Consider the following 21,293-nt stretch of genomic DNA (forward strand, 5'->3'; position numbering starts at 1 on the left):
CGGAACCAATTTCGATTCCGGATTTAACTCCAGAATCGGCTCCGGAGTCAACTCCGAAATCGGCTCAGGAATCGGCTCGAGAATCGGAATTGGATCCGGCGTTGATTCCGAACAAGGAATCGGAATCGGGTAGGTCCGATTCCGAGCTCCCACCACTAGTACACACCTTCTCTCTCACTCTTTCTCTCTCACTTCATCGCTTTCTTTCTGTAAAAGCTTACAGGGAAGCCTTTCACTGCCATCTTGCCAGTCTAAATGCGAACCGCTGAGAGTCATTCATTTTAGGAATAAATGTTGTTGCGTTGCCTCAAAAGCTCTTTAAACTTTGTATCTAATTATAGTCGTATTGACCCCGTTTTTAAACTTTCTGTACTGCTGCGATCGATCGATCGAGCTGAAGTTGTGTAATTATTGTAGTGGGAAGAAACCAAAAATTAGCCCCCTTCAATGGGGTTGGGGAGCCCTCGTCGTTGTACAAATCAAACTGGCAAAACTTCTTGCACATTTTCCTCGACATCTCTTCCCTCCCACACCTAGTGGGGATGGAGGGGGGGGGACCGCCATCCTGCTCGCCATTATTTTAAACAATTTATTACCAAATTTCAAATTTGGTGCTTCGTTCGGTAGGTTTTGTCGCAATCATCTATCTTCCGGCGCGTTCCACGTTCGCCAATAAAACTGTCTATTTTATTAGCCCCGCTGTCCCATCGGTGGAAAGGGGAAACGAACGCTTCGCTCGAACGTAGACTGCAGAGTACGGTGTGGTACACGATAGCGCGTTTCAACAGCTAAAACAATAAACAATCAGTTAGTAGTGGACCGACGATTAAAGCTACTTTCTCGATATATCTCTATCACCAACGACGATCGGTTCTTCGGAGTTCTTTTTGCAATAGCATACGTGAGAGTTTTATTTAAGCAAAAAAAAAACCACTATCTCCAAAATCCAAAGGCACTGATAGAGAAGAGTAGAACGAGCCTGTGTGTGTGTGTTGGCCCGTGTTGTTTCACCGTAATTTCACGCTTGTGCTGCACGAAACTACACAGCGACCATCATCATCCCGTCGTCTTGGGCGTCTCCAACTTTGCGCTGATTGTTTTGCTTTTTGTTTTGTGTTTGCCCTTATCTTACAATGATTGTCTTGTGTCTTCTGGCTGTCGTTTAAATATTACTATAAAATGCGTTCGTTTGTGCTCTCCTGTGGGGCGGGTGTGTGTGTACATCGTGCGTACACAAGACTTCTACTACGTTTTAGTGTATAAAATGGTTCTCGTTCAAAATACAGTTTTTCAGTAAAATATGATTATCAAAAATAGCTAGACCTTTGCGCTGTTTTGTAAAATATGTGTGCCTAGCATTTAAAAGCGCCCTACTAACACTATTCTCGAGATGAGGGGAGACAAGATGATGGCATCGTTCTGTGTATTACCATATATATTATGTGTGTATGTTGTCTTTCATCTAATCTTCTCCACAACACTCTGTACGCTCGCGTGTGTATATGGATATACGAGAGTTAATATCGTTGAATGTTAAAAAAAATCAATGTTGTGCTTCTGTTCTGTTCTACATGACGCGTCCTCTATCTCTCTCTATTTCTCTGAGAGTGCCTACTGGAATGATGAAAGCAGATTGCAGCGAACGGCACGATTGGGCCCTGGATCGTCCGTAATCAACTACACGCATGTAACTTCGCTTGGATAGACTCGGATAGTCGATTGACTGGATTGGAAGGATTGTTTGCTGCGCCGGGGGGGTGCAGCAATATTTTACCGATTACATTTGTCACACGTTTGCCGAAAATTGTTACAATATACTATATACGCTAATCGAGTTTTGTTTTCCCGTTTGTAGCACTACTAAACGATTTTGGACGCACCTACTAGTATGATATGAAACGAAAGCGCTTTCATATCGTCAAGCAATCCTTCGCTCGTTAAGAATAAGTGGAATAGTGTAGCGTGGTTTTCCAGAAAGAAGGGGAGAAAATTTTCAGCAGGAAGAAGGGGATTTGGCAGGAAAACGCTTCCTTCCCTATTACATTCTATAATTTATACGTTTATCACAAGAAACTCTCTATTATCTCGCACTTCCTTTTCTCGCTCTCTTTCTCGTCACGCGTTCTTATAAATTTAGCTCCTCGAAATAGCTTCTCTCTCTCTCTCTCTCAAACTCTCTGTCGCACAAAAACTATGATCATACCAAAGATCCAGAATGAAAGCTAACGTGCTCCCATCGTTCTTGGCTTGTTACTGGTACTCAGAACGGAAAAATTTAGGATTCGATAGTGTAATAAATGCTGAATTTACGTTTTAGGATGTCTTTTTCTTTTGTCTCGTGGCAAGCACAACCATTTGGCAATGCCTCTCTCTCTCCTATCAAATACTTCCGGCCAAAATCGGGCACACTTTGATCGTATACGCGTGTAGCAGTAGTAGTGTAGTAGTAGTAGTAGTACGCAGTGCATACAGCTCAACTCAAATACACGTGTACGACATATAAATAAAAGATCCACACTCCATAAATCAATCTCGCAAAACATCGATCGGTTGCGATTCGATTCGAGTGTAGGATGGCGTTAAAAGTCAAACTGTTTTAAAAAAAGAGAAAAACACACCATACAATTCCATGTCGATCATGCACGGTTAAAAGAACACGCGTTTTCACTATCCTAGACACGCACCTTACAAATATTATTCAATGCATTTTAAAATGGCGTTTAACACTGTCACAAAAAGACCCAGCGTGATCGTGTCACTGTCGCCGTCCGTCGAGTCGGCGGATTTAAATGAAAAATTTGACATCCTGCTTCCCTATGGCATCACGACATCGAAGGAGCAAACCAAAAATTATGCCGGCCACATATGCACACAAATAGACACACCTACACATTGCTTGCTTGCTTGCTTGCTTGCTTGCTTCTACACTTGCTTTTGTGTAAAGCCGAGTACGTACCAAAATCGGAAATCGAAAATCGCATCAATACGATTTCACCCATGGTGCTAGAGATTGCGTTTGTCTTGTGTTTGTATCTTGCGTGCTAAAACCTACCACTAACGTGTGTGTGTCTCTATGCGTATTGTGCCCCTTCTGTATTGCCTCTTATTGTTTTGCTTTAAAAAAGAACTGCCGCTCTCTCGATTCGCTACCCTGTACTATTTATCATCATCGCGTTTTTACTTACACACTAAAAAGTAGACCTCCTATCGGGAAAAGTCTAGAGCGTCAATCTAAATGTATGTATGCGGGGGGATATTGTGTGTGTGTAAAATTGTAGTAAAAAATCTATCAAAAAAGAATCATCGAAATCGAATTATGAAGATCGTTCATTAGGCAAACAGAAATGCTATCATCATCATCGTTACCAGCAGTCTATCTATATTGCGGTTTCTGTTTTAGGAATGTGTTTCTTTGTTTTTTCTTCTTTTCATACAGCGCACTGTAATCGTACTTGCGTAAAAAATGGCTTTTACCTTGGGCGAGTTATCTGTTCTCACATAATTGGCTGCGGCACTCACTTATTGTCTTCGAAGCTTCGGAACCTTTCGTTATCTTGACTTTGCGTGTCTGTTACTACTTTGCTTCTTGTTAGGATTCGAGTTTTTACGATTGTCTTCGGACGCTTCTCTCTATCTCTTCTACTGCCCTGGGCTCGTGCTTCTTCTGGTGTAATTCTATGTAAAATTATCATCATTCGCTTATTTTCGGTATGCAGGATTAACAGCCCTCCTCTACTTTGTCTATTTCAGCGGCACACTAAAACAAGACAAAACAGAAAACCGTTACTATAACCCTTCCGCAGGCAAACATCGCTTCTTGCATTCAAAGACGGATGGACATCGAACGGTTGATTCCATCGAGACGACAGTCAAGCCATTAATCCTGCGCTATCAGACGACGCTGAGTCTCTCGCGCTGGGTTGAAGTGCATTCCGGGCGGTGCTGCAACCAGGAGGAACAGGAAGCACCTGACTGTTTGTTGGGATTGCGTTTGAGTGCGTTTCTGCGTCGGATAGATAATCTGCCAGATAGAGAATGAAGAAAAAAAGAGATATGTAAATGGCAAAGGATTTTATCAAACGGCAACACACACACACAAACGATAAGATAACATATTTTTGCTGAATTTTTGCACTGTCTATGCGGAAGTTTTGTTTATGGTGGTGGTGCTTATCATTCGTGCCATGGGACGATCGTCTTGCGGGGTGGATTGATATACAAAAAAATTCCGCCCGTCTGCCAACATGACTCACGGCGTGCACCGTGTGCAACCTTTTTAATTGAATAACTTCTTGGAACGTGCTGGCGCAAGTCAAACGCTTCACACGTTAGTCATGGGGGAGGAAACATGAGGCAGCAACGCCAACCGGAAAGTGCTGATGGTACAACAAAGTCCAGCGCGAGCACTGCTGCGGGAGGCGGCTTGAGCGTTGTAGTTTCGCACGTAAAGCAATAACACACTGACACGGGAAGCATTATCACAAAGCGGGGAAGGTTGCCACAAATCTGCTATAGCTATAGATATACAGATTAGATAACCTATGGGGGAGCGTTGCAACGCCGGCCCTGTCTGTCACCGCTGTTTCGATCGGAACGATGACGACAACGTGATTAAATGTCTACGATCACTTCTTTCCGCAACAGACCGATTCACTGATAAGGCGGTGGATTGTGCGCGAGAAAACAGTACGAAGAGCAATTCGATCCGATGCGCCTCTGCTAGCTAAGTCGAGTAGTCGAAGTAAGCAAAACTGCTGATTACAAAGTACGTGCCACTTTGCGCGTCTCGTGATACGGATCAAGCACGGTGTTGGTGGTATGGGGGGGTGGTGATGTGGTACAAAAACATAAGCTGTGCAAATAAATAGAACGTTTATCAACAAACACGTGTCACTATTTCGTCGTTCACCGGTCGCAAGAAGTGGCAGTAGTACAGCCATCGCGCGCCACAGCTCAAACCACTTCTTGTTGTTTGGTGCAAACGACGATGGCACGATCGTGTCTCCTAGACGCGCTCGCCGGGTGGAATTCCATTTATGATAACGAACCATTTATTTGCTCAATATTTACAAACCGTTTCTGCCGCACATGATAAACAAAGCGTCACGGCGGCGGTTCGGGCCATTTTTTTTATCGACACCCCGTACCCCGACCGTCGCACCCGAAACCCATTATCTTGCCCCCATCACGGCTCTGTATCACGGCTGATTGATGTGCTGTGACATCTGATACTTGCTAATGTTTATTTAAAAACCCCACTTCTCCAAGAAACAAACAAAGCATCACATGGAGCAGTGTTTATAGAGAGAGAGAGGAGAGACAGAGAGAGAGAGGGAAATTAGAACAAAATAAAACAATACACGGTCACATTTCATAAGCAAGCATATGTTGGCGCAAGTAAAACAACCTTTTCCTTTTGTTGTTACCAGGGGGAAGAGTTGGGTGAGTTCCTCTCTCGTTTGATGATGATAAAGAATTTCGCCCAATCTTTCTTCTTCCCATCCATCTCGCAGATAGACTGAGGGCTTGACACCATATTTTTTTTCTGTTTGACACTTGTGGCGCATTAATTGCGATCGCTCGTGATTACAGATTAACCGTTCGGGGGCAATAATGATGCTGCGACTGCCTGCTTGTGGCACGCGTTACACTCTCTTCCCACAGCTGGCTGCCTAAGGCCAGTCCAAGGGTATTCCCTACAGCAGGGGCCTCCTCACCACAGAGCCGTTGTGTTGATGTGGTTGATGGATTGGAAAAAAGTAAATAATTGATAACTTCCCATATGACCTCCCTTCGGTCCGGAGCGGAACGCACCAACCAGCAGCACACGCGCGCGCAAACGCTGGCATGAGAGATGCGACAACGGTGGGCGCAAACGGTAAGGTCTGTAGGCGTCAATTAAGACACGCTGGTGTGCTGGTCTGTTGGCTGCTGGTACTACCGAGCGAGTTCCGATGGAATTGGGTGGCAGGCAGGCAGAGTTTTGTCCACGTCGTTATGCTGCTCTCAACTGGGTCACCAGCAAACGCACACAGAGACGCAACGCCAGCACCACCCGATCAGTGTTTGTGTGTGTGTCTGTGTGCGTGTTGGTGATGGTGGTTGTCCATATTCTCGAAACCGGGCACTCGAATGGGAACGATTCACACTCCATTCCCCTATATCGTCGTTCCGCTCTCTCTTCCTCCTCACCACCACCATCCTTCGCAAACACAATCGAAGGTCTCTTTGTTTGCCCTTCGCCGTGGTGGGGTTGAGGAGAAATCTTTTAATCGTAACAAATCATACCCAAGCGACTGCGCTGCGACACAAAATATTTGTAAACGCCACGCCAGCCGCAGCCCGTGGTGGAGAACTCATGCTAGCTTCAGGAATTGCTGGAACGTGAAGGCAGAGAACGAGAACGAATCGAACGTGTTGCGCAACTCGCAGTTTGGCCGATTTGCAAACAGCAAACGGTTTCGTTAATTACGCTTGATAAATCGCCTGGCTTTTGTACGAGAACGAATGAAGATATATGTAGGTACGCGACCTGGGCATGTTAATTAAAATGACATCTCCCGCAGTTGGCTCAATTTAAAGGTGATCACGTGTACGGTGGTATATTGCAGAGGTGATCACTTCAAGGAGTTTTATGTATTTATTTAAATAAATTCCACCATCCACTCGCGTCCACTATAACAGCAAATCATGCAAAATAATGGCAAGCATCTTGGCACTCAAAGCCAGCTTTAGGGGTAGCTACAAACGAGCCATGGACACGGACCACTCTTTGCCCTTTATCCTCTCCCCTGACTAACACCGCTACCTACATAAAAGAGATCAAGGGGCTGCCACTTTCTCTTGCACATATTTCATTATCTCTCAGTAAGAAGAGGAAGAAGCAGAAGAAGATGAATGACACGACACAGTGTCATAAAAGCTTGCGACACATGACGCAAAAACACACACACACACACATACCGCGGCAATCGCATTTGCCATTTAAAAAACCAGTTTCAACCAAACCAACCAGCGCTGGACCGCAAAATACAGCAAGCAAAAGAGAGACACGAAAAGTGCAACCAAAACCCCAAAAAAGGCCACAAAATTGACCATTCACACAGATCGGAAGGAATTCTTCTCGCTGCATCAGAACCAAAGATAGCGTACACAAAAAAAATACGATACACAAGAAAATGGCGATCGGCGATCGATCAAACGATCGTAAAACATGTTCATCGCGGCTACCACGGACGTGAGGACACAGCCGCAGCCTCCGCACTCTCCGCTCAATCGCTGTATGCTACCCCAGCCCAGCCCAGCCCAGCCCAACCCAACGGAGGCTTAAACGGAGGCCAGTAGCGGAGGCAAATTTATCGACTCTCTGTCGCTCCCCAAAAGCGGTAAAATAATCGACCCCCAGGGTTACACACCGAGCTGGTGGAGGTGGAGAAGAAAAAAGCAGGTCGTCGTTGCAGTACGTGTGTATGCAGATGGAGAAGCGAGTAGGGGAGGGGGGGGGTGTCGCTTTGGACCACAAGAATCAGGTTTAAACTGGTCTCCCAGCCTCCACTGGACAACCGTTCTGTGAGAGAGAGAGGGAGAGATAGAGCGATCTTGTAGCATCGACAGGGCTTCAGGAGCTTTATTCGCAAACCCCTCTTGATTGACCATATTTTTTATGCAACGTTATGCGAGTGTGTCTGTGTACGTGAGAGACATGCATGCATATACACTTACACATGATCTTGGGCAAAGGTACGGGCGAACGTTTCAACCGAGCGATCGATTATTCAATTTGCCATCATGCATGCGATGCTGTGCCCTTCGGAATGGTCCCTACTTTTTTTTAAACGGCCAGCTTAGCAACCGAGTTCGAGCTATTTGCTTTCCATATTAGCAGACGGACAGACACGGCACACCGACACAGCGAACCAGATGCGAATTGGACGTATTAATTATATGTATCGAACAGCGGCAGCAGCAGATCGTAGCCGGACAACTTGAGCTACACATCAAGTGACGAACCCAGCCACCCAGCTGTTATTGTTTAGAAGCCAATCTGGGGTGATTTATTTCGGAGATGAGAAAAACACAGGACAGGACAAAACACATGGTGGCAGCAGCAGTACGGTAGCGCATCGCCACAACAACGCCGCCGCCGCAGTAGCTTAGAGAAGAGCAAGTAATTGACTGGATCCGAATTTAAACCAATCCCAATTCTCTGCGTCTCGCTGCTGCTGCTGCTGCTGCTGCTACCGCCGGCCACAACAAGGTACAGCGAGCGACAACAGCCCGGACGGGAGCTGTGAAACAGAGAGTGGATACATAAATTCCTCCCAACAAACTGGGCAGCGGCAAACGGTGGAGACCTAACAAGCGACGACGAAACCCACGATGACGACGACTACGACGACAACGACGACGACGACGATGACCGAAGGGTCAATTCAATGTTAACCCATCTTCTCCATCTACCCGTGAGGTGAGGGATGGGACCCTCCTACCCTATTATTTCATTCGATTGTTGCCGCTCAAACAGTGGTCTAGAACACCATCCCATGGGCACACGGAGGTGGAGGATGGGACAGAGAGGAAACAGTCATTACGCGCGGTAAAACATAATAAGCCGCGACGGATTGGCACAATTGTGGACGTTTAGAGCGAATGGCATCGACGTAACACACGCGGCCGCGTTTGCACGTGAGCCACGCGGCTCCGGCTCAAAATGAACGGGGGCTCAAAATATAAGTGCTCACACATACAGAGAGAGAGAGAGAGAGAGAGCGGGAGAGAAAAACGGCCACACCATGGGAAGTCACATTCCAAACCGATGACTTTCAAACTTCATGCCCAACAACACCGTACCATACACTTGACAGCGGCAGCCACGGACGACGACTCTCGTCCCCCTTTCCCCTCTCACTCGCTTCAACAAAAATGCTCAAATGGCCGTTCGAGGTAAGCCAATGCGGCTGCTCTTGTCACGCCAGTCGGCACACAGGTCGCGCCTGCAAGAGAAGCAAAAAAACGGTGCGCGATCGCGCGCGCACTCACACACACACCGAAGCGCGTGTTTTAAAAAGCATGATCGATATGCTGCACAAATCTCACCAAAAAGAAGCAGGGAACCAAGCAAGCAGCAAGAAAATCGGAAAGCCAAGAAGCAGTGAAGTAGAAGAGAAAGAAAGAGAAAGACAACGATGACGGGAACCGGAGTTTGAGTCAACAAACGCACCACTGGCGGTGGCACGAACACGATCGCGCGGGAGGGGGTACGAAGCGAACGAAGAAGCAACTGCGTCTAATAAAAGAAAACGCATAAACCCCCACCAACCCCGAAAAAGATTCCGGCCAGAGTTCTTTGCTCACCTCGCCAGTGGTAACGTACTCTTTCCCTTTGTCCCCTCACCACACCCCATCACGTCCCCGAAAAAACAACATACACATCATGTATCGATCGCTGTGTGATGCACACAGACACACGCACACACACCTCGCACCGTCCAAGATCCATGGGAACGGGCTGAGGTGGTTTTTCTTTTTTGTTTTTGGTCGGTTCTCTCCACTCTTGCTTTTCTCTTCCCGGACTCGGACCCGGCACGGACGCGTTCGCGGCGATCGACAAGCCAGCGCCGATCGTTCGTGGCTCTTTTGTGATCCAGTTGCAGTGGCGGTCGTCTTCCTCTCTCTCTCTGTCTCTGTGTCCATACAGGTTCGCACCTTCCCAAACCCTTTCCCTGTTCCAGCCCCCTCCGCATAAAAGCAACACACAGCCCCGTGGAGTGTGCGCACGAAAAGGAAGGAAAAAATGAACATAACAAGCCTGTATGGGCAATAATATGCCCCAGCCGCGAAGCGCACCAAACCAACGGCCACACTGCCCTCTGCTGCTGCTGCTGCTGCTGCTGCTGCCGGGCCCGGGGCCTATGCTCTCGGGAACGGGACGGGAAATGACGGCAACAGCGCATGCAAGATGAGCGCGCGTTCGTTGCGTCGTGAACGGCGGTGGCGGTGGCGCAGACAGCCAGGCAGGGCATGAAGATCGTTTCGCTCTCCGAAAGGCTTTGGGCTGGCGGCTTTGGGGGGTCGCGCAGCAGGCACAAAAAAAAACAGGCAGGCTGCCCCAGCGACATGAAATGCATCTTAACATCGGTCGTCGTCGTCGTCGTTGTCGTCGTGGTCGTGGTTGTCGTTGTTGTCTCAGAAACAGGTTAAGGAGATGCGGCAAAACGGCGACAAACTCTGTCACTGTCTTTCGCTGTACTGTGGCAGGCGCAGCAGAGCACTGTGTGTCCTCTTTTTTGCCCGTTCCCTTATCTTATCCCTTATTTTCGCTTCAAGTGATCGATTATCCACGTCCAGCGCTTCTCCCGCTACAGGGGTGTCTTGTCCAAATAGGTGCAAGGGATGCCATTATGCTTGCACTTCTCGGTCGATTGATTTGCTTTGCTTCTCTGTCCTATCCCCTCTGCTGTCGATATCTTATCGTTCCGTTGAAGGATTACCTTCGATGCGATCGAGGCCCACTTGTACACGGCGATTAGACGATTTATTGCTGACAATTATCTACCTCCCACAGCAGCAGCAACCGCTTCGAGACGGTACCAAATGTCACGAGAAAGAACGTCGCCTCCGCTTCTCCTTGGCCAAATGGACACCAACAAAAAATGTGGACACGTTTGTATGATTCATTTCGTGCTTAAATTCCACCCGCCAAACATAATGAATCATGAATTCGGGACCTCACCATCGCCGTCGACTTCGCCGTGCTGCTTATGCATATTCAAAAACAAAACCGACTATCAGCGGCGATCATCGTGCCGCGATGATCAACCGCGATCGAACGGACGGTGGCAGCAGTATGGGCCGGGGGGGAAATGCGTTCAAAATTCGGCCCACCACTCCACCACCGAGTTACGTCCGTGCCACCACGGAACACCGACCTGAGTTCGACGGATAGTGGGTGAAAAAGGAAATGCCAATAATTTAACCTCTCCATATCGTTTGCCGCACGGTGGGAAGCGCTTTCGGGAACTCGAAGTGCGCTTTCGCTTGCAGATCTATACATAGGTATAAACGGAGCGGTTGCTTCACCCAGAACCATTTCCTGCATCTTGCCTTCCCAGTAAACAGCATCAGCAACAGCCTCAGACCAGCAGAGGCTTCAAAAAGGGGATGTATGTGTGTGTGTGTGTTGGGTTAGTGGCTTTTGGTTCTTACCTGAATTCTGAGCTCTATCCTGGCACTGGCGGTAGCGTCGGGCAGCGGGGTCGAAGAGATCGAGAAAGACGATGGAACGGACAAAACGGCAGAAGATGTAGCGTGCGTGAGGTTCTTGTACGTGGTTCTTCCTTCTCCTTCTTCTCACGCTCTTCTCCGTCTCCGTCTTTCCGCTCCGTTGTGCTGGTGTTGAGGGATGCGGCGGTGTGTTCGTTGCCGAGACGTCCGTTGCTGGTTGCCCGAAGGAACCTGAGCGCGCGCGGGGGTGAGTTGAATATCTTCGACACATCTTTTCATCCTCGCGAAATTGTACCCAGAGAGTGTGGTGCCTTCTTGTTGAGACTCTTGTTGTGGTTGTTGTTATTGCTGTTGGTGGTGGTGCTTGATGATGTTCTCGGTTACCTTCCCGGATGGGGCTAGTATGACGATGATGCAGATATACGCTGCAGAGCAGGCTTAAGTTCAATGATTCATTCGGCATTTTTTCGCTCCTCTCCTTTCTTCTACCTCACAGACCGTGGGTCATTGCCGTGGTGGGGAGAGGCACTAGCACGTGCAGCGTGGTGGTGGTGGAGAGGGAAAGGGAAAAGGAAGTTTTAGCAAGGGAGGGAAGAAAGGAAGCTCTGAAACTCTACCCAAAAGAAGCCTGGTTTTTTCCTGGTCTGGATGATTCACGAACATCCAGCACCGGAGGCTCCTTCCGGAAGGTTTCGTCCGCCTGCGCTTAGACAATCTCCTTGCCCTCAACCTTTTGGGCGAGATCGCAGATAATCTCTTTGTAGATCAGCGGATCGATGTTCTTGCCGAGCTGGTACAGGATGAACCAATCGCCCATCTGGCACCGGGAAGCGATCAGCTCCACCTCGTCGTGCGCCGACAGCCGGGAGCGGGCGCGCAGCATCAGCAGCCGCAGTCTCGGCAGCATAATCACGGCAAAGCGGTACATCAGCGAGATGCCAGTCAGGATGGTGAGCAGGATGAACCAGAACCACAGGAACACGTAGATCTTCTCGTTCACGATGTTGAGCGGCAGCACGCACAGACCGTCGAACTTCTGCACACTGCCGGACGGACCGTACTTGTGGAAGGTACACTTGGTCACCTTGGGGAAGACGCGCGCCATCGGGTCGCCGCGCTCCTCCGGCTCCATCTCGGTGAAGCGCACCACATCGCTGCCGTACGTGGAGAACTCGCCGTCGAGGAAAAAGTCCATGAAGTAGATCTGGCCGAGCACGTTGACAAAGTTCAGCACCTCGCAGAAGAAGAAGCGCATCGCGTAAAAGTTGTGCCCCTTGATGTTGTCCGCGAAGTAGTCGACCAGGATCTTCTTGCGCTCCTTCGCCTCCTCGTTCATGATCGGCATGTTGAGGTCGAGCACCAGCATCTTGATGCGGCCGCCCTCCCACGTCTTCCACAGGTAGCGGGGCACGTAGAACAGCATCGCCTGGAAGAACAGCACGAAGCAGACCCACTGGTAGTACTTGTGGTACTTCACCTCGTCGTGCCCATCGACGTGGCTGGCCACACCCGGCTGCACGATGTCCTTCCCGGCGATGCCCGTCAGACGGTTCGGGATGGTGAACGTCGAGTAGATCCAGCAGTACGTGTCCATCACGTTCAGCGGGATCTCGTCCACGATGCAGTCGATCGGATCGCCGATGTACTGCCGCGAGGTGACCAGCAGCGAGAACGCGATCAGTATGATCACGGTCGCTTTGTAGTGCAGCCGGAAGATGTTGTTGTCGATGCACACCTGGTCTAGCTTCAGCAGACCCTTCACGGATCCGAACACATCAAACATGGTGCCGCTGTTTTACACACGCGTTTAGTATACAAAATATGAATCAAATCGGAAACACCACACAGCGCCCCAGTCAGCCACACTTTCTCGTCCGCAACCAGCAAATACGCGAAATCAGCGTAAACGACAACGACGCGACGCTTTGCTAACACCACGCAGCACACACACACAGACACAGCCACGCGCACGCACTGGTGGAAAGTTCTTTGCGCTGGGCAAGCGAAGGGAATGGAATGGGGGTACGCTTTACGGCAAAGGTACGCTACCCTCTAACACACAACAGATCACAGCGTGCCCCTCGTGACACGCATCAAACAGCTATTTCCGCACACAAGCACACGCACACACATACATACACTCTCTCTCTTTCTCGTCCGCCGTTTGGTGCCGACGCTGAGCACTGTAAATAATCGCAGAGAAAAAAGAAAGAAAGAAACAAAAATCAACACACAAAGATGATGAAATAAATAACGCGTTGTTGCCAATGGTGACGACGACGACGCGTTAGACGGCTGATGGTGGTGGATAGGCAAGGCAACGAACTCTCTACTCCACTTTGCACTGTTACCACCGAACGAGGCAAATGTCTTCGTTCCGCTACCTTTGAAGCACGAAAAGTGCTAAAACAAGCGAAAATGTAGAGTTCTTCACTGCAACAGTATCCCCCTTTCTGCGAGGAGCACGCACAGCTACGCCTCTTACCTCTTCCGATGTCGTATAAAAAATGTCGTTAGGAATTCTCCAGCTGTCACTCCAGACCTGCTCTCGGGGCCCGTTGAACAAGGCGAGGGTTTTTGACGTCCGAATATCGCTGCATCTCACTCATTTTCTCTACCCGTCCTTTGTGAGTCCCTCTTCCTGGCTTCCTCTGATCAAACAACTAGTGGTGGGAGCTCGGAATCGGACTTACCCGATTCCGATTTCATGTTCGGAATCAATTCCGAAGCCGATTCCGATGATCGAAACGATTCCGATTCCGGAGTCGATTCCGGAGTTGATGAAATCAGTCCGGGAATCTCCATGAGAAAGGATCTTTTACAAGTTAATTTTGACTTTTTGCGGTTATCAATATTTAGCATCCTTGGGCCCAAACGCCTATTGTGGCGATGCCGAAACTGACTCCTTTTGGAAGCCGATTATATTTTTGTAGCCGATTTCGATTTCGATTCCGGATCCGATTCCGGATTCGATTCTGGAATCAATTCTAGAGCCGATTCCGGAACCAATTCTGGAGTCGATTCCGATTCAATCACTTCACGTATCAAGCTCGCCAGGCTCCGGTGGGCAGGCCATGTTGTACGCATGGAAACAGACGACCTAGCCCGTAAAGTCTTTTTAGACCGTCAACAAGGACAGAGGAGGCGTGGTAGCCCCAAACTGAGGTGTCAAGATGGCGTGGAGGCGTCCACCATTAAGTCCGGGATAACGGACTGGCAGACGAAGGCGTGAGCGGTTTCGGACACTCCTGAGGCAGGCCAAGTCCGCAAAGTGGTTGTAGCGCCGGATAAGTAAGTATGTAAAATAAACAATAAAAACGTCTCGGATGATCATGGACGAAACATGTTCCTTTTTTTATATACTTGAGTTCCACCTACACCAACGCTTCGTAATTGGCGAATGGCCTCGCCAGAACTAGGACGAAATAATTACCGGCCATGTTTTTGGCCACCAACACATACGCACACCAGACGAGCAAACCGTCGCAAATACTTAAAAACGGCGAGGGAAATACGCACCGATTTTTAGGCACTGGTGACGGTTATGAAACATCAAACGCGATGCCACACGAACCGTCAAAAAGGGGTGCGCTACTGTCAGATGGCTTCAAGCGGCAGTGCGTCAATCGGCGATGAATGGTCCTACCCGCGCGACTGGCACATTTTGCCTTTGAAACGTCACTGTGCGATGACAACAAAAAACTGCCTCCGGTCAACACAAATCAGAATCTACGGAATTTGCAACGTTAAGAACACAATTTTCGGCAGCAATCATGGACGTTAGCCAGCTGGAGCATTTGATGCGTAATTTAGCGATTAAGGAGACGCGCACCAACAGCCTGGATCTGCTGGAAAGTAAGCTATCCGATGTAAATCAGGACATCTACGAGACAATGCTCTGCTCGGAGAGCCTCTTCAAGTTCCTGGCCGAGGCAGATGCGTAAGTTTGATCACCGTGAAAGAATTCCACCAAGAATAATACATTCTTTTCCTACCTCGGCAGTGACCAGCACACAACAGCATCCCGTATCATCTACGACAAAGCGCTCGAGTTCTTCCCCAACGGGTCGGCCTCGGTCATCGATCGGTTTTTTGAGCGCTGCCTGACCCATCCAAAGAACTCGGTGAAGCAGTTTGGGTTGCGCGGTGCGGCCGCCATGGTTTATCATTCGGCCACCATCACACCGAACACGGTGGAGCTCATCATTCAACACTGTCTCCCGATGAAGGAGGTGTACGTGGACACGCTGCTGAACGTGCTGGTGAAATGCTTGCCACCGATCTTCACGGAACCGACCGTGCAGAACAAGCTGGTGTCGGTGTTGCAGTTCGACGAAACAGTTCGATGCCGCGTGTACGAGGTCGTGTGCACAGTGCTTGAGCAGCATCCGGCTTACATGCAGATCGCTAGGCCGGTCCTCGAGAGTGCACTGGCCGATCTGGACAAGGACGACGTGCTGCTGCAGTCGAGCGTGCTGCAGATTCTGACGCAGCTGCTGACCACCAAGGAAGGGTTCGACTACATCGAGGGGATCGATCTGTTCCGGAAGGTGTACGTGAACTTCGTTTCGGTTAAGGTCACCCCGTTCGTGCGGTTCGTGCTGCCAAATGCGCTCAAGTTTTACGCCAGTGCGGCACTCATTCAGCCGTCACTGTTTCTGCAGCGCCACCCGGCCACGGTGGACTTTATTTTCGATCAAATCACGCCAGAAGATCCAATGCTGATGGCAATCGCGTACGACTGTTTGGGTAGGTTACGCTGGCCTGCTGCGATGCTTTTTGCAACATTTGTAACATTTCGGTTCGTTTCCAGGCATGGTTGGGTCTACAAACGAGGGGAAAATATTCCTCAGCGATAATCAGAAGCTAAAGATGGAGCAGTTCTTGAAAGAGTTCCCGGGCATACTGCACTCAACGACCGACGTGTACAAGGTTCGCTTCATCGAGTGCATCACGTGTCTAATGTCGGGCGGTGGCAGCGAATCGATCGACAATCGAGTCACGTAAGTAGTCACCCTGACTAGTAGTAGGTACGGGCTCATGAATTTAACCTCCAATTTCCAATCCATTTGCAGTTGCATTACCCAGGAGTGGTACGAAACCATGACGGAGAGCAAAGATCTGGAGATGGTGCAGACGCTGTTCAAGAATCCCTTCCCGGACATAAAGATGGCGTCGCTGAAGCTACTGTCCGCCATAGTGGATCATCGTTGGGGTCAGCAGTTTTTCCAGAATACCGCTTGCTTCACGGAACAGCTGCTGAGCCGCCGGCTTGACACGCTGAACGTGAATGTGGCCCAGTTTAAGTATGATGTGATAAAGAAGCTCTCCCTCTGCCCGACCCTGGAGCCCTTCGTGACCGATGCGCTGAAGCAGTACGTAACGGCGGGCGCCTTCCACCGTGAAGCGCACGTGGAGGTCGTCATCGAAGGCGGTCAGTGATGGGGTGACTACTTCTTCCATATTTACATGTCTCATTAATTTTTGTTTTGCATTTTACACTTTTCCTATCGTTTCCTGCTGAAGAATAAACGTACGAATTACATGGACTGGAATTGCAAGGACTTGGGTAGCGTTTTCCTTCCCGAAAGCAACACGTACACGATCTTTCGATGCTTTAAAACGTACAATTTATTTCAAAATATGCAAACGATAACAAAATATTGGTTTTACTTCCGGCTATCCGCCGAGTACGTCAACCATGTCTTAGCGACTAAATAGATCTATCAACACAAGCGATGTGGTCGTACACGTACACTGCATTGTCGTTGTCTGAATTTCGATAAAAAGATGCGTGATAGACGGTGATAGGGGGTTTCAAATAAAGTTACATCCAAACACGTGTGCCACAGGGCCTGTAAACTGCCTCGGAAAATTAGGGATGGTTTCCGGTGGGACGAAGGAATCGTCTAGGAAATCTTTTTCCTCACCGCCGTGTACCGTTCCATGTACGCGTCGTATCCCTGCACTTCGGTGAACTGTTTCGAGTTGAACAGATTCCCATCCACGCACAGATTGCACACTTTCGACTCGATCAAAATCCTCGGATGTATGGCCGCTATCTGGAGACAGTTCTCCTCCAGCCGGAGCGTCTTGAGCTTCCCACAGTCGGCAATCTCTTCCGCGACGATGGTGATTTGGTTTTGGTTCAAGTTTAACTCGGTAACCTGCAACGATTTCACCTCCGGCGGAACCTCCGTGATTTTGTTCCGCGATAGGTCCAGCAGGTCCAGCTGCTTCAGCTCACAGAACACTACCGGGAACGCGGTGATCTGGTTGTTGCTAAGGATCACCTGCTTCAGATGGGTGCAGCTGGCCAAACTGCGCGGTACGGACGTCAGCAGATTGTTCATCATGTTGAGTGTTTCCAGCTTGACCAGCACGCCGATACATTCGGGAACGATGGCGATTTTGTTTCCACTCGCGTTCAGATGCTTGAGGAGCGTAAATTTGGCTATGTCTTCGGGCAGCACCGTGAATCGATTTTCCGATATGTCCAGCGTTTTCAGTACGTTGGGGAATGTTTTCAGCGCGGAGGGAAATTCGTCCAGCCGCAGGAGGGAGATCTTCAGCACGCCCGTTTTCTTCGCAGTCTCAAAGTGTTGCTTCACCTGTTTGTTTCCCATTTTGTGGCGTGGCGTATGGCGTACGCGGATTGTTAAGTGGAAATTTTCTACGATTTTCTACGAGGTTCGGGATAAATAAAATTTTGTATGGAAAATGATTTGTTGTTATTTTCGTCGAATGTTTTTTGATTGTCACTTTGACAGCTAGTGCAATTAGTGGTGGGAGCTCGGAATCGGACCTACTCGATTTCGATTTCGTGTTTGGAATCGATTCCGGAGCCGATTCCGATGCTGAAATCGATTCCGGAGCCGATTCCGATGCTGAAATCGATTCCGATTCCGAAGTCGATTCCGTAGCCGATTCCGGAACCAAACTAGGAGCCGATTCCGATTTCAGAGCCGATTCCAATTTCGGAGCCGATATCGGAACAAATTCCGGAGCCGATTCCGGAAATTGATTCTGCACCTACTATCCAGAATCAATTCCAGAAAATTGCGGAGCTAGCTGGAATCGATTCCGACAAAAACTTCAATTTTCCCATCACTAGCTACAATACTCCGACAGCTCGTGGCCAAACATTTTCTAAGAAAATAAATCATTTTTGAGTGGTTTTCCTAAAATTAAAATTAAAATAAAAATAAAAGAAACTGGTCATCATCCACTTTTATCCCAATACAAAGCAACACTTTCGTTCGTTGCTGTAATTTCAGCAGAAAATCATGAGCACACGCACGCCACGCCCATAGTGATCGGAACGTAAACAAAGTCCGAGATTTGTTGTCAAAATCATACCGGGAGAGGCCAACGCACACACACAGAAAAAGGCTTCATCCTAAGTTAATTACATTCCTCCCAATCGAAAATGTGTTGTGATAAGATGTAATTTGTTCGTTTCCTACTCCAGAGCATCGAGAAGATTTGTGTATCCAACTGTAGCGCCGCTCCCCTTGTTAAAGAAAAGACGATACGATGAAGCTAATGTCCATATCGTCGGTGTGCGGCATCATTTTCCTATGCTACATTCTACATTCCACGTACACACTTTACATGCTGTTCCGGGCACCGGAATGTACCGATACGCCCTGCTACCGGTCCCAGCTGACGAAAGGCAAGTTCCTGCAGCTTTCGTTGTACACCTCCCCGTTGGCCAATCCACCGAATGCGGCCAAGGTGGCAAAGCTCGGTACCATCAATCCGTTCGATCCGTTCATTGAGCTTGACCGGTAAGCATCAGGGAACTTAAATGAATGTAACCACCATCGCTTGAAACGAATTGATGTTTTTTTAGAACCTTCACCATCACTTTGCCGAAGGAGACACGTTCCAATGGTACGCTGTACCTGTTTGCCGTGCTGACGAAGGGTGCCAAATCGCTCGACTGGGACTCGGTCCGCAGCCAGAGCACTTCGGTGATCAAAAAGTTTGGCTTGACGCACTACATGGTGCCCAGAACGGCCACGATCAATCTGCTGAACGATAAGGTAGGGGAGCGCGATGAAAGTACTCACAGAAGCGATCCTAAGCCTCTTGACCTACAGGTCAATTAGATTCTATTTAGTAAAGAGGGAGATAAATAAGAGACCATCTCCATTTCCACAGGGAACAGCAAAAAAGCAGGCCAGACCCATGAACCAAAAGCGCGTCGCTCACATACGCCAAAACGTGTTCATACACATCATCACCGAACAGTTTTCCGTCTCGCCAAGGGATGTACCGGCCGAGCTGGCCCGGGATATTCGCATCACACCCGACAAGCTGGTGATGCCCATCATACGGAATGATTTTTCTAAGGAAAAGCTGTCGGATCTGGTGCAAATCGAGTCGACGGCAACGGAAGCGACCGTCACGATCCACTACGCGCCCAGCTCGGTCGGCAAGATTAAGATGTTGGCCCAGATCGAACGGGCCATGTCGGATCTAACGAAGCTAGGGTTCAGCGAGAAGGATATCGATGAGGTAGGGCAGTTGCATATTACACATGAAGAATTGTTTCAATAAATAACGCTCTCTTGTGCTTTACAGGTGAAATCGATCTTCTCCGATACGAATGTGTATCTGCTGTGTGGAACAATCATCATTAGCAGTGTTCATGTAAGCGTATTTACTGGGAAAATTCATAAATTATATTATTTATAACAAAAACACACCATTATTGCAGCTCCTGATCGACTTCCTTTCGTTCAAAAACGATATCCTGTTCTGGAAGCGCAAGCGGCACTACGCTGGCCTGTCGCTGCGAAGCACCCTGTGGCGCACGTTCAGCCACATTATAATATTCTTCTACCTGATGGACGAAGAAACGTCTCTGCTGATCCTGATACCGACCGGCATTGGCACGCTGATTGAGATGTGGAAGGCGAAGAAAATCCTCAAGCTCGACATTAGCCTGCGTCACGGTGTACGGTTCCGTGCGAACGATACCGCCGGTATCGCGGATGTTTCCATTCAAACGCAGGAAAACAATACACTCGAGCTGGACAAGGAGGCGATGCAGTATCTAAGCTACATACTGTACCCACTGTGCGTTGGTGGAGCTATCTATTCACTGCTCTATCTTCCCCACAAAAGGTAGGCCACAGAGGGATGTTAGCGTGGAAGAACAGACATGCATTAACACTTTTTTTTTAATCTATTTTCACCCCACAGCTGGTACTCGTGGACAATCAGCTCACTGGCAAACGGGGTGTATGCGTTCGGGTTCCTGTTTATGCTGCCACAGCTGTTTATCAACTACAAGCTGAAATCAGTCGCCGCCCTACCGTGGCGTGTGTTCATGTACAAAGCGTTCAATACGTTCATCGACGATGTGTTTGCCTTCATCATTACGATGCCCACTGCCCACCGGTTCGCTTGCTTCCGGGACGATATCGTGTTTCTCGTGTACTTGTACCAACGCTGGTAAGTGTAAAAGGGGAAATTGTTCCCTTTTTTGAGTGGCTTACGAACCTTCAATTTACGTCCTCTCTCTCACTCTCTTTAGGTTGTATCCGGTCGACAAATCGCGCATTGACGAGGACGAGCGTGCACTGATGGGCAAAGATCAAACCGATACGACCAGCGACACTGAGCAGAAGTCAAAGAAGCTCGACGGGAAGGAAAATAAGAAAGACAATTAAAACGTTCTAATGCAGTTAACAGGCAGCACAACTAGGCTGTAAGAATACCTTTGCCGATTTCAAAATGCAATATTACATGAGGCAAGCAAGCGCTAACGCACGCACACACAAAAAAGAACGTTTTATTGCATTTAAGATTCGAAAAGCATTATTCCAGTTGAAGAAGTTAAACAAATTATAGTAGTACAACTGTTAGAACGTGCATCGTTGCGAGTCATTCAGTTCCATCCATTTTTATGTTTTAGAATTAGTAAATGAAATATCGTACTTTATACTTTTATTTTTCACAACATTTAACGAAATGCTTTGTCGGTACCGTTTGTAGTGCATCGTATCGTACTGCTCTTTGAATACAGAATGAAAATAAAAGCAACAAAGTCGAATCAA

At 48.5% G+C, this 21,293-nt stretch overlaps 4 protein-coding genes across 5 annotated transcripts; 2 read left to right on the plus strand and 2 right to left on the minus strand.

The window, feature by feature from the left end:
• Nucleotides 1-881: 881 nt before the first annotated feature.
• On the minus strand, nt 882-13,787 carry LOC121591059 (innexin inx2). 2 transcript variants are annotated; one of them, XM_041911412.1, is made up of 3 exons: nt 13,709-13,787; nt 11,206-13,406; nt 882-4,021 (listed from the first exon to the last, which is right to left on the minus strand). In XM_041911412.1, the coding sequence occupies exon 2, from the start codon at nt 13,004-13,006 to the stop codon at nt 11,930-11,932; it is 1,077 nt and encodes a 358-aa protein (XP_041767346.1). In that variant the 5' UTR covers nt 13,007-13,406; nt 13,709-13,787; the 3' UTR covers nt 882-4,021; nt 11,206-11,929. The 2 variants fall into 2 exon arrangements, with proteins under 2 accessions (XP_041767346.1, XP_041767345.1); XM_041911411.1 differs by lacking the exon at nt 13,709-13,787 and adding an exon at nt 13,608-13,702.
• A 1,091-nt stretch (nt 13,788-14,878) lies between these two features.
• LOC121591058 (26S proteasome non-ATPase regulatory subunit 5) lies at nt 14,879-16,778 on the plus strand. The gene is made up of 4 exons (XM_041911410.1): nt 14,879-15,163; nt 15,227-15,972; nt 16,037-16,226; nt 16,299-16,778. Exons 1-4 carry the CDS (start codon nt 14,997-14,999, stop codon nt 16,663-16,665), a joined length of 1,470 nt encoding a protein of 489 aa, XP_041767344.1. The 5' UTR covers nt 14,879-14,996; the 3' UTR covers nt 16,666-16,778.
• A 52-nt stretch (nt 16,779-16,830) lies between these two features.
• Nucleotides 16,831-17,978, minus strand: LOC121591060 (leucine-rich repeat-containing protein 57). The gene has a single exon (XM_041911413.1). It carries the CDS (start codon nt 17,847-17,849, stop codon nt 17,133-17,135), a length of 717 nt encoding a protein of 238 aa, XP_041767347.1. The 5' UTR covers nt 17,850-17,978; the 3' UTR covers nt 16,831-17,132.
• Nucleotides 17,979-18,374: 396 nt separating this feature from the next.
• Nucleotides 18,375-21,293, plus strand: LOC121591057 (cleft lip and palate transmembrane protein 1-like protein). The gene is made up of 7 exons (XM_041911409.1): nt 18,375-19,013; nt 19,079-19,271; nt 19,390-19,746; nt 19,813-19,881; nt 19,949-20,358; nt 20,437-20,688; nt 20,771-21,293. The coding sequence occupies exons 1-7, from the start codon at nt 18,760-18,762 to the stop codon at nt 20,904-20,906; spliced, it is 1,671 nt and encodes a 556-aa protein (XP_041767343.1). The 5' UTR covers nt 18,375-18,759; the 3' UTR covers nt 20,907-21,293.

This window comes from Anopheles merus, chromosome 2R, assembly GCF_017562075.2.
Source record: "Anopheles merus strain MAF chromosome 2R, AmerM5.1, whole genome shotgun sequence".
NCBI lineage: Eukaryota > Metazoa > Arthropoda > Insecta > Diptera > Culicidae > Anopheles > Anopheles merus.

Excerpts from the sequence above, each read along its gene's own strand:
- LOC121591060 (XM_041911413.1), bottom strand. The coding sequence starts at position 17,849 with ATGGGAAACAAACAGGTGAAGCAACACTTTGAGACTGCGAAGAAAACG.
- LOC121591058 (XM_041911410.1), top strand. The coding sequence starts at position 14,997 with ATGGACGTTAGCCAGCTGGAGCATTTGATGCGTAATTTAGCGATTAAG. Across the intron at positions 15,973-16,036 it reads AATCGCGTACGACTGTTTGG|GCATGGTTGGGTCTACAAAC; the intron begins GTAGGTTACGCT and ends GTTCGTTTCCAG. Across the intron at positions 16,227-16,298 it reads TCGATCGACAATCGAGTCAC|TTGCATTACCCAGGAGTGGT; the intron begins GTAAGTAGTCAC and ends ATCCATTTGCAG.
- LOC121591059 (XM_041911412.1), bottom strand. The coding sequence starts at position 13,006 with ATGTTTGATGTGTTCGGATCCGTGAAGGGTCTGCTGAAGCTAGACCAG.
- LOC121591057 (XM_041911409.1), top strand. The coding sequence starts at position 18,760 with ATGAAGCTAATGTCCATATCGTCGGTGTGCGGCATCATTTTCCTATGC. Across the intron at positions 19,014-19,078 it reads CCGTTCATTGAGCTTGACCG|AACCTTCACCATCACTTTGC; the intron begins GTAAGCATCAGG and ends ATGTTTTTTTAG. Across the intron at positions 20,359-20,436 it reads CTCTATCTTCCCCACAAAAG|CTGGTACTCGTGGACAATCA; the intron begins GTAGGCCACAGA and ends TTCACCCCACAG.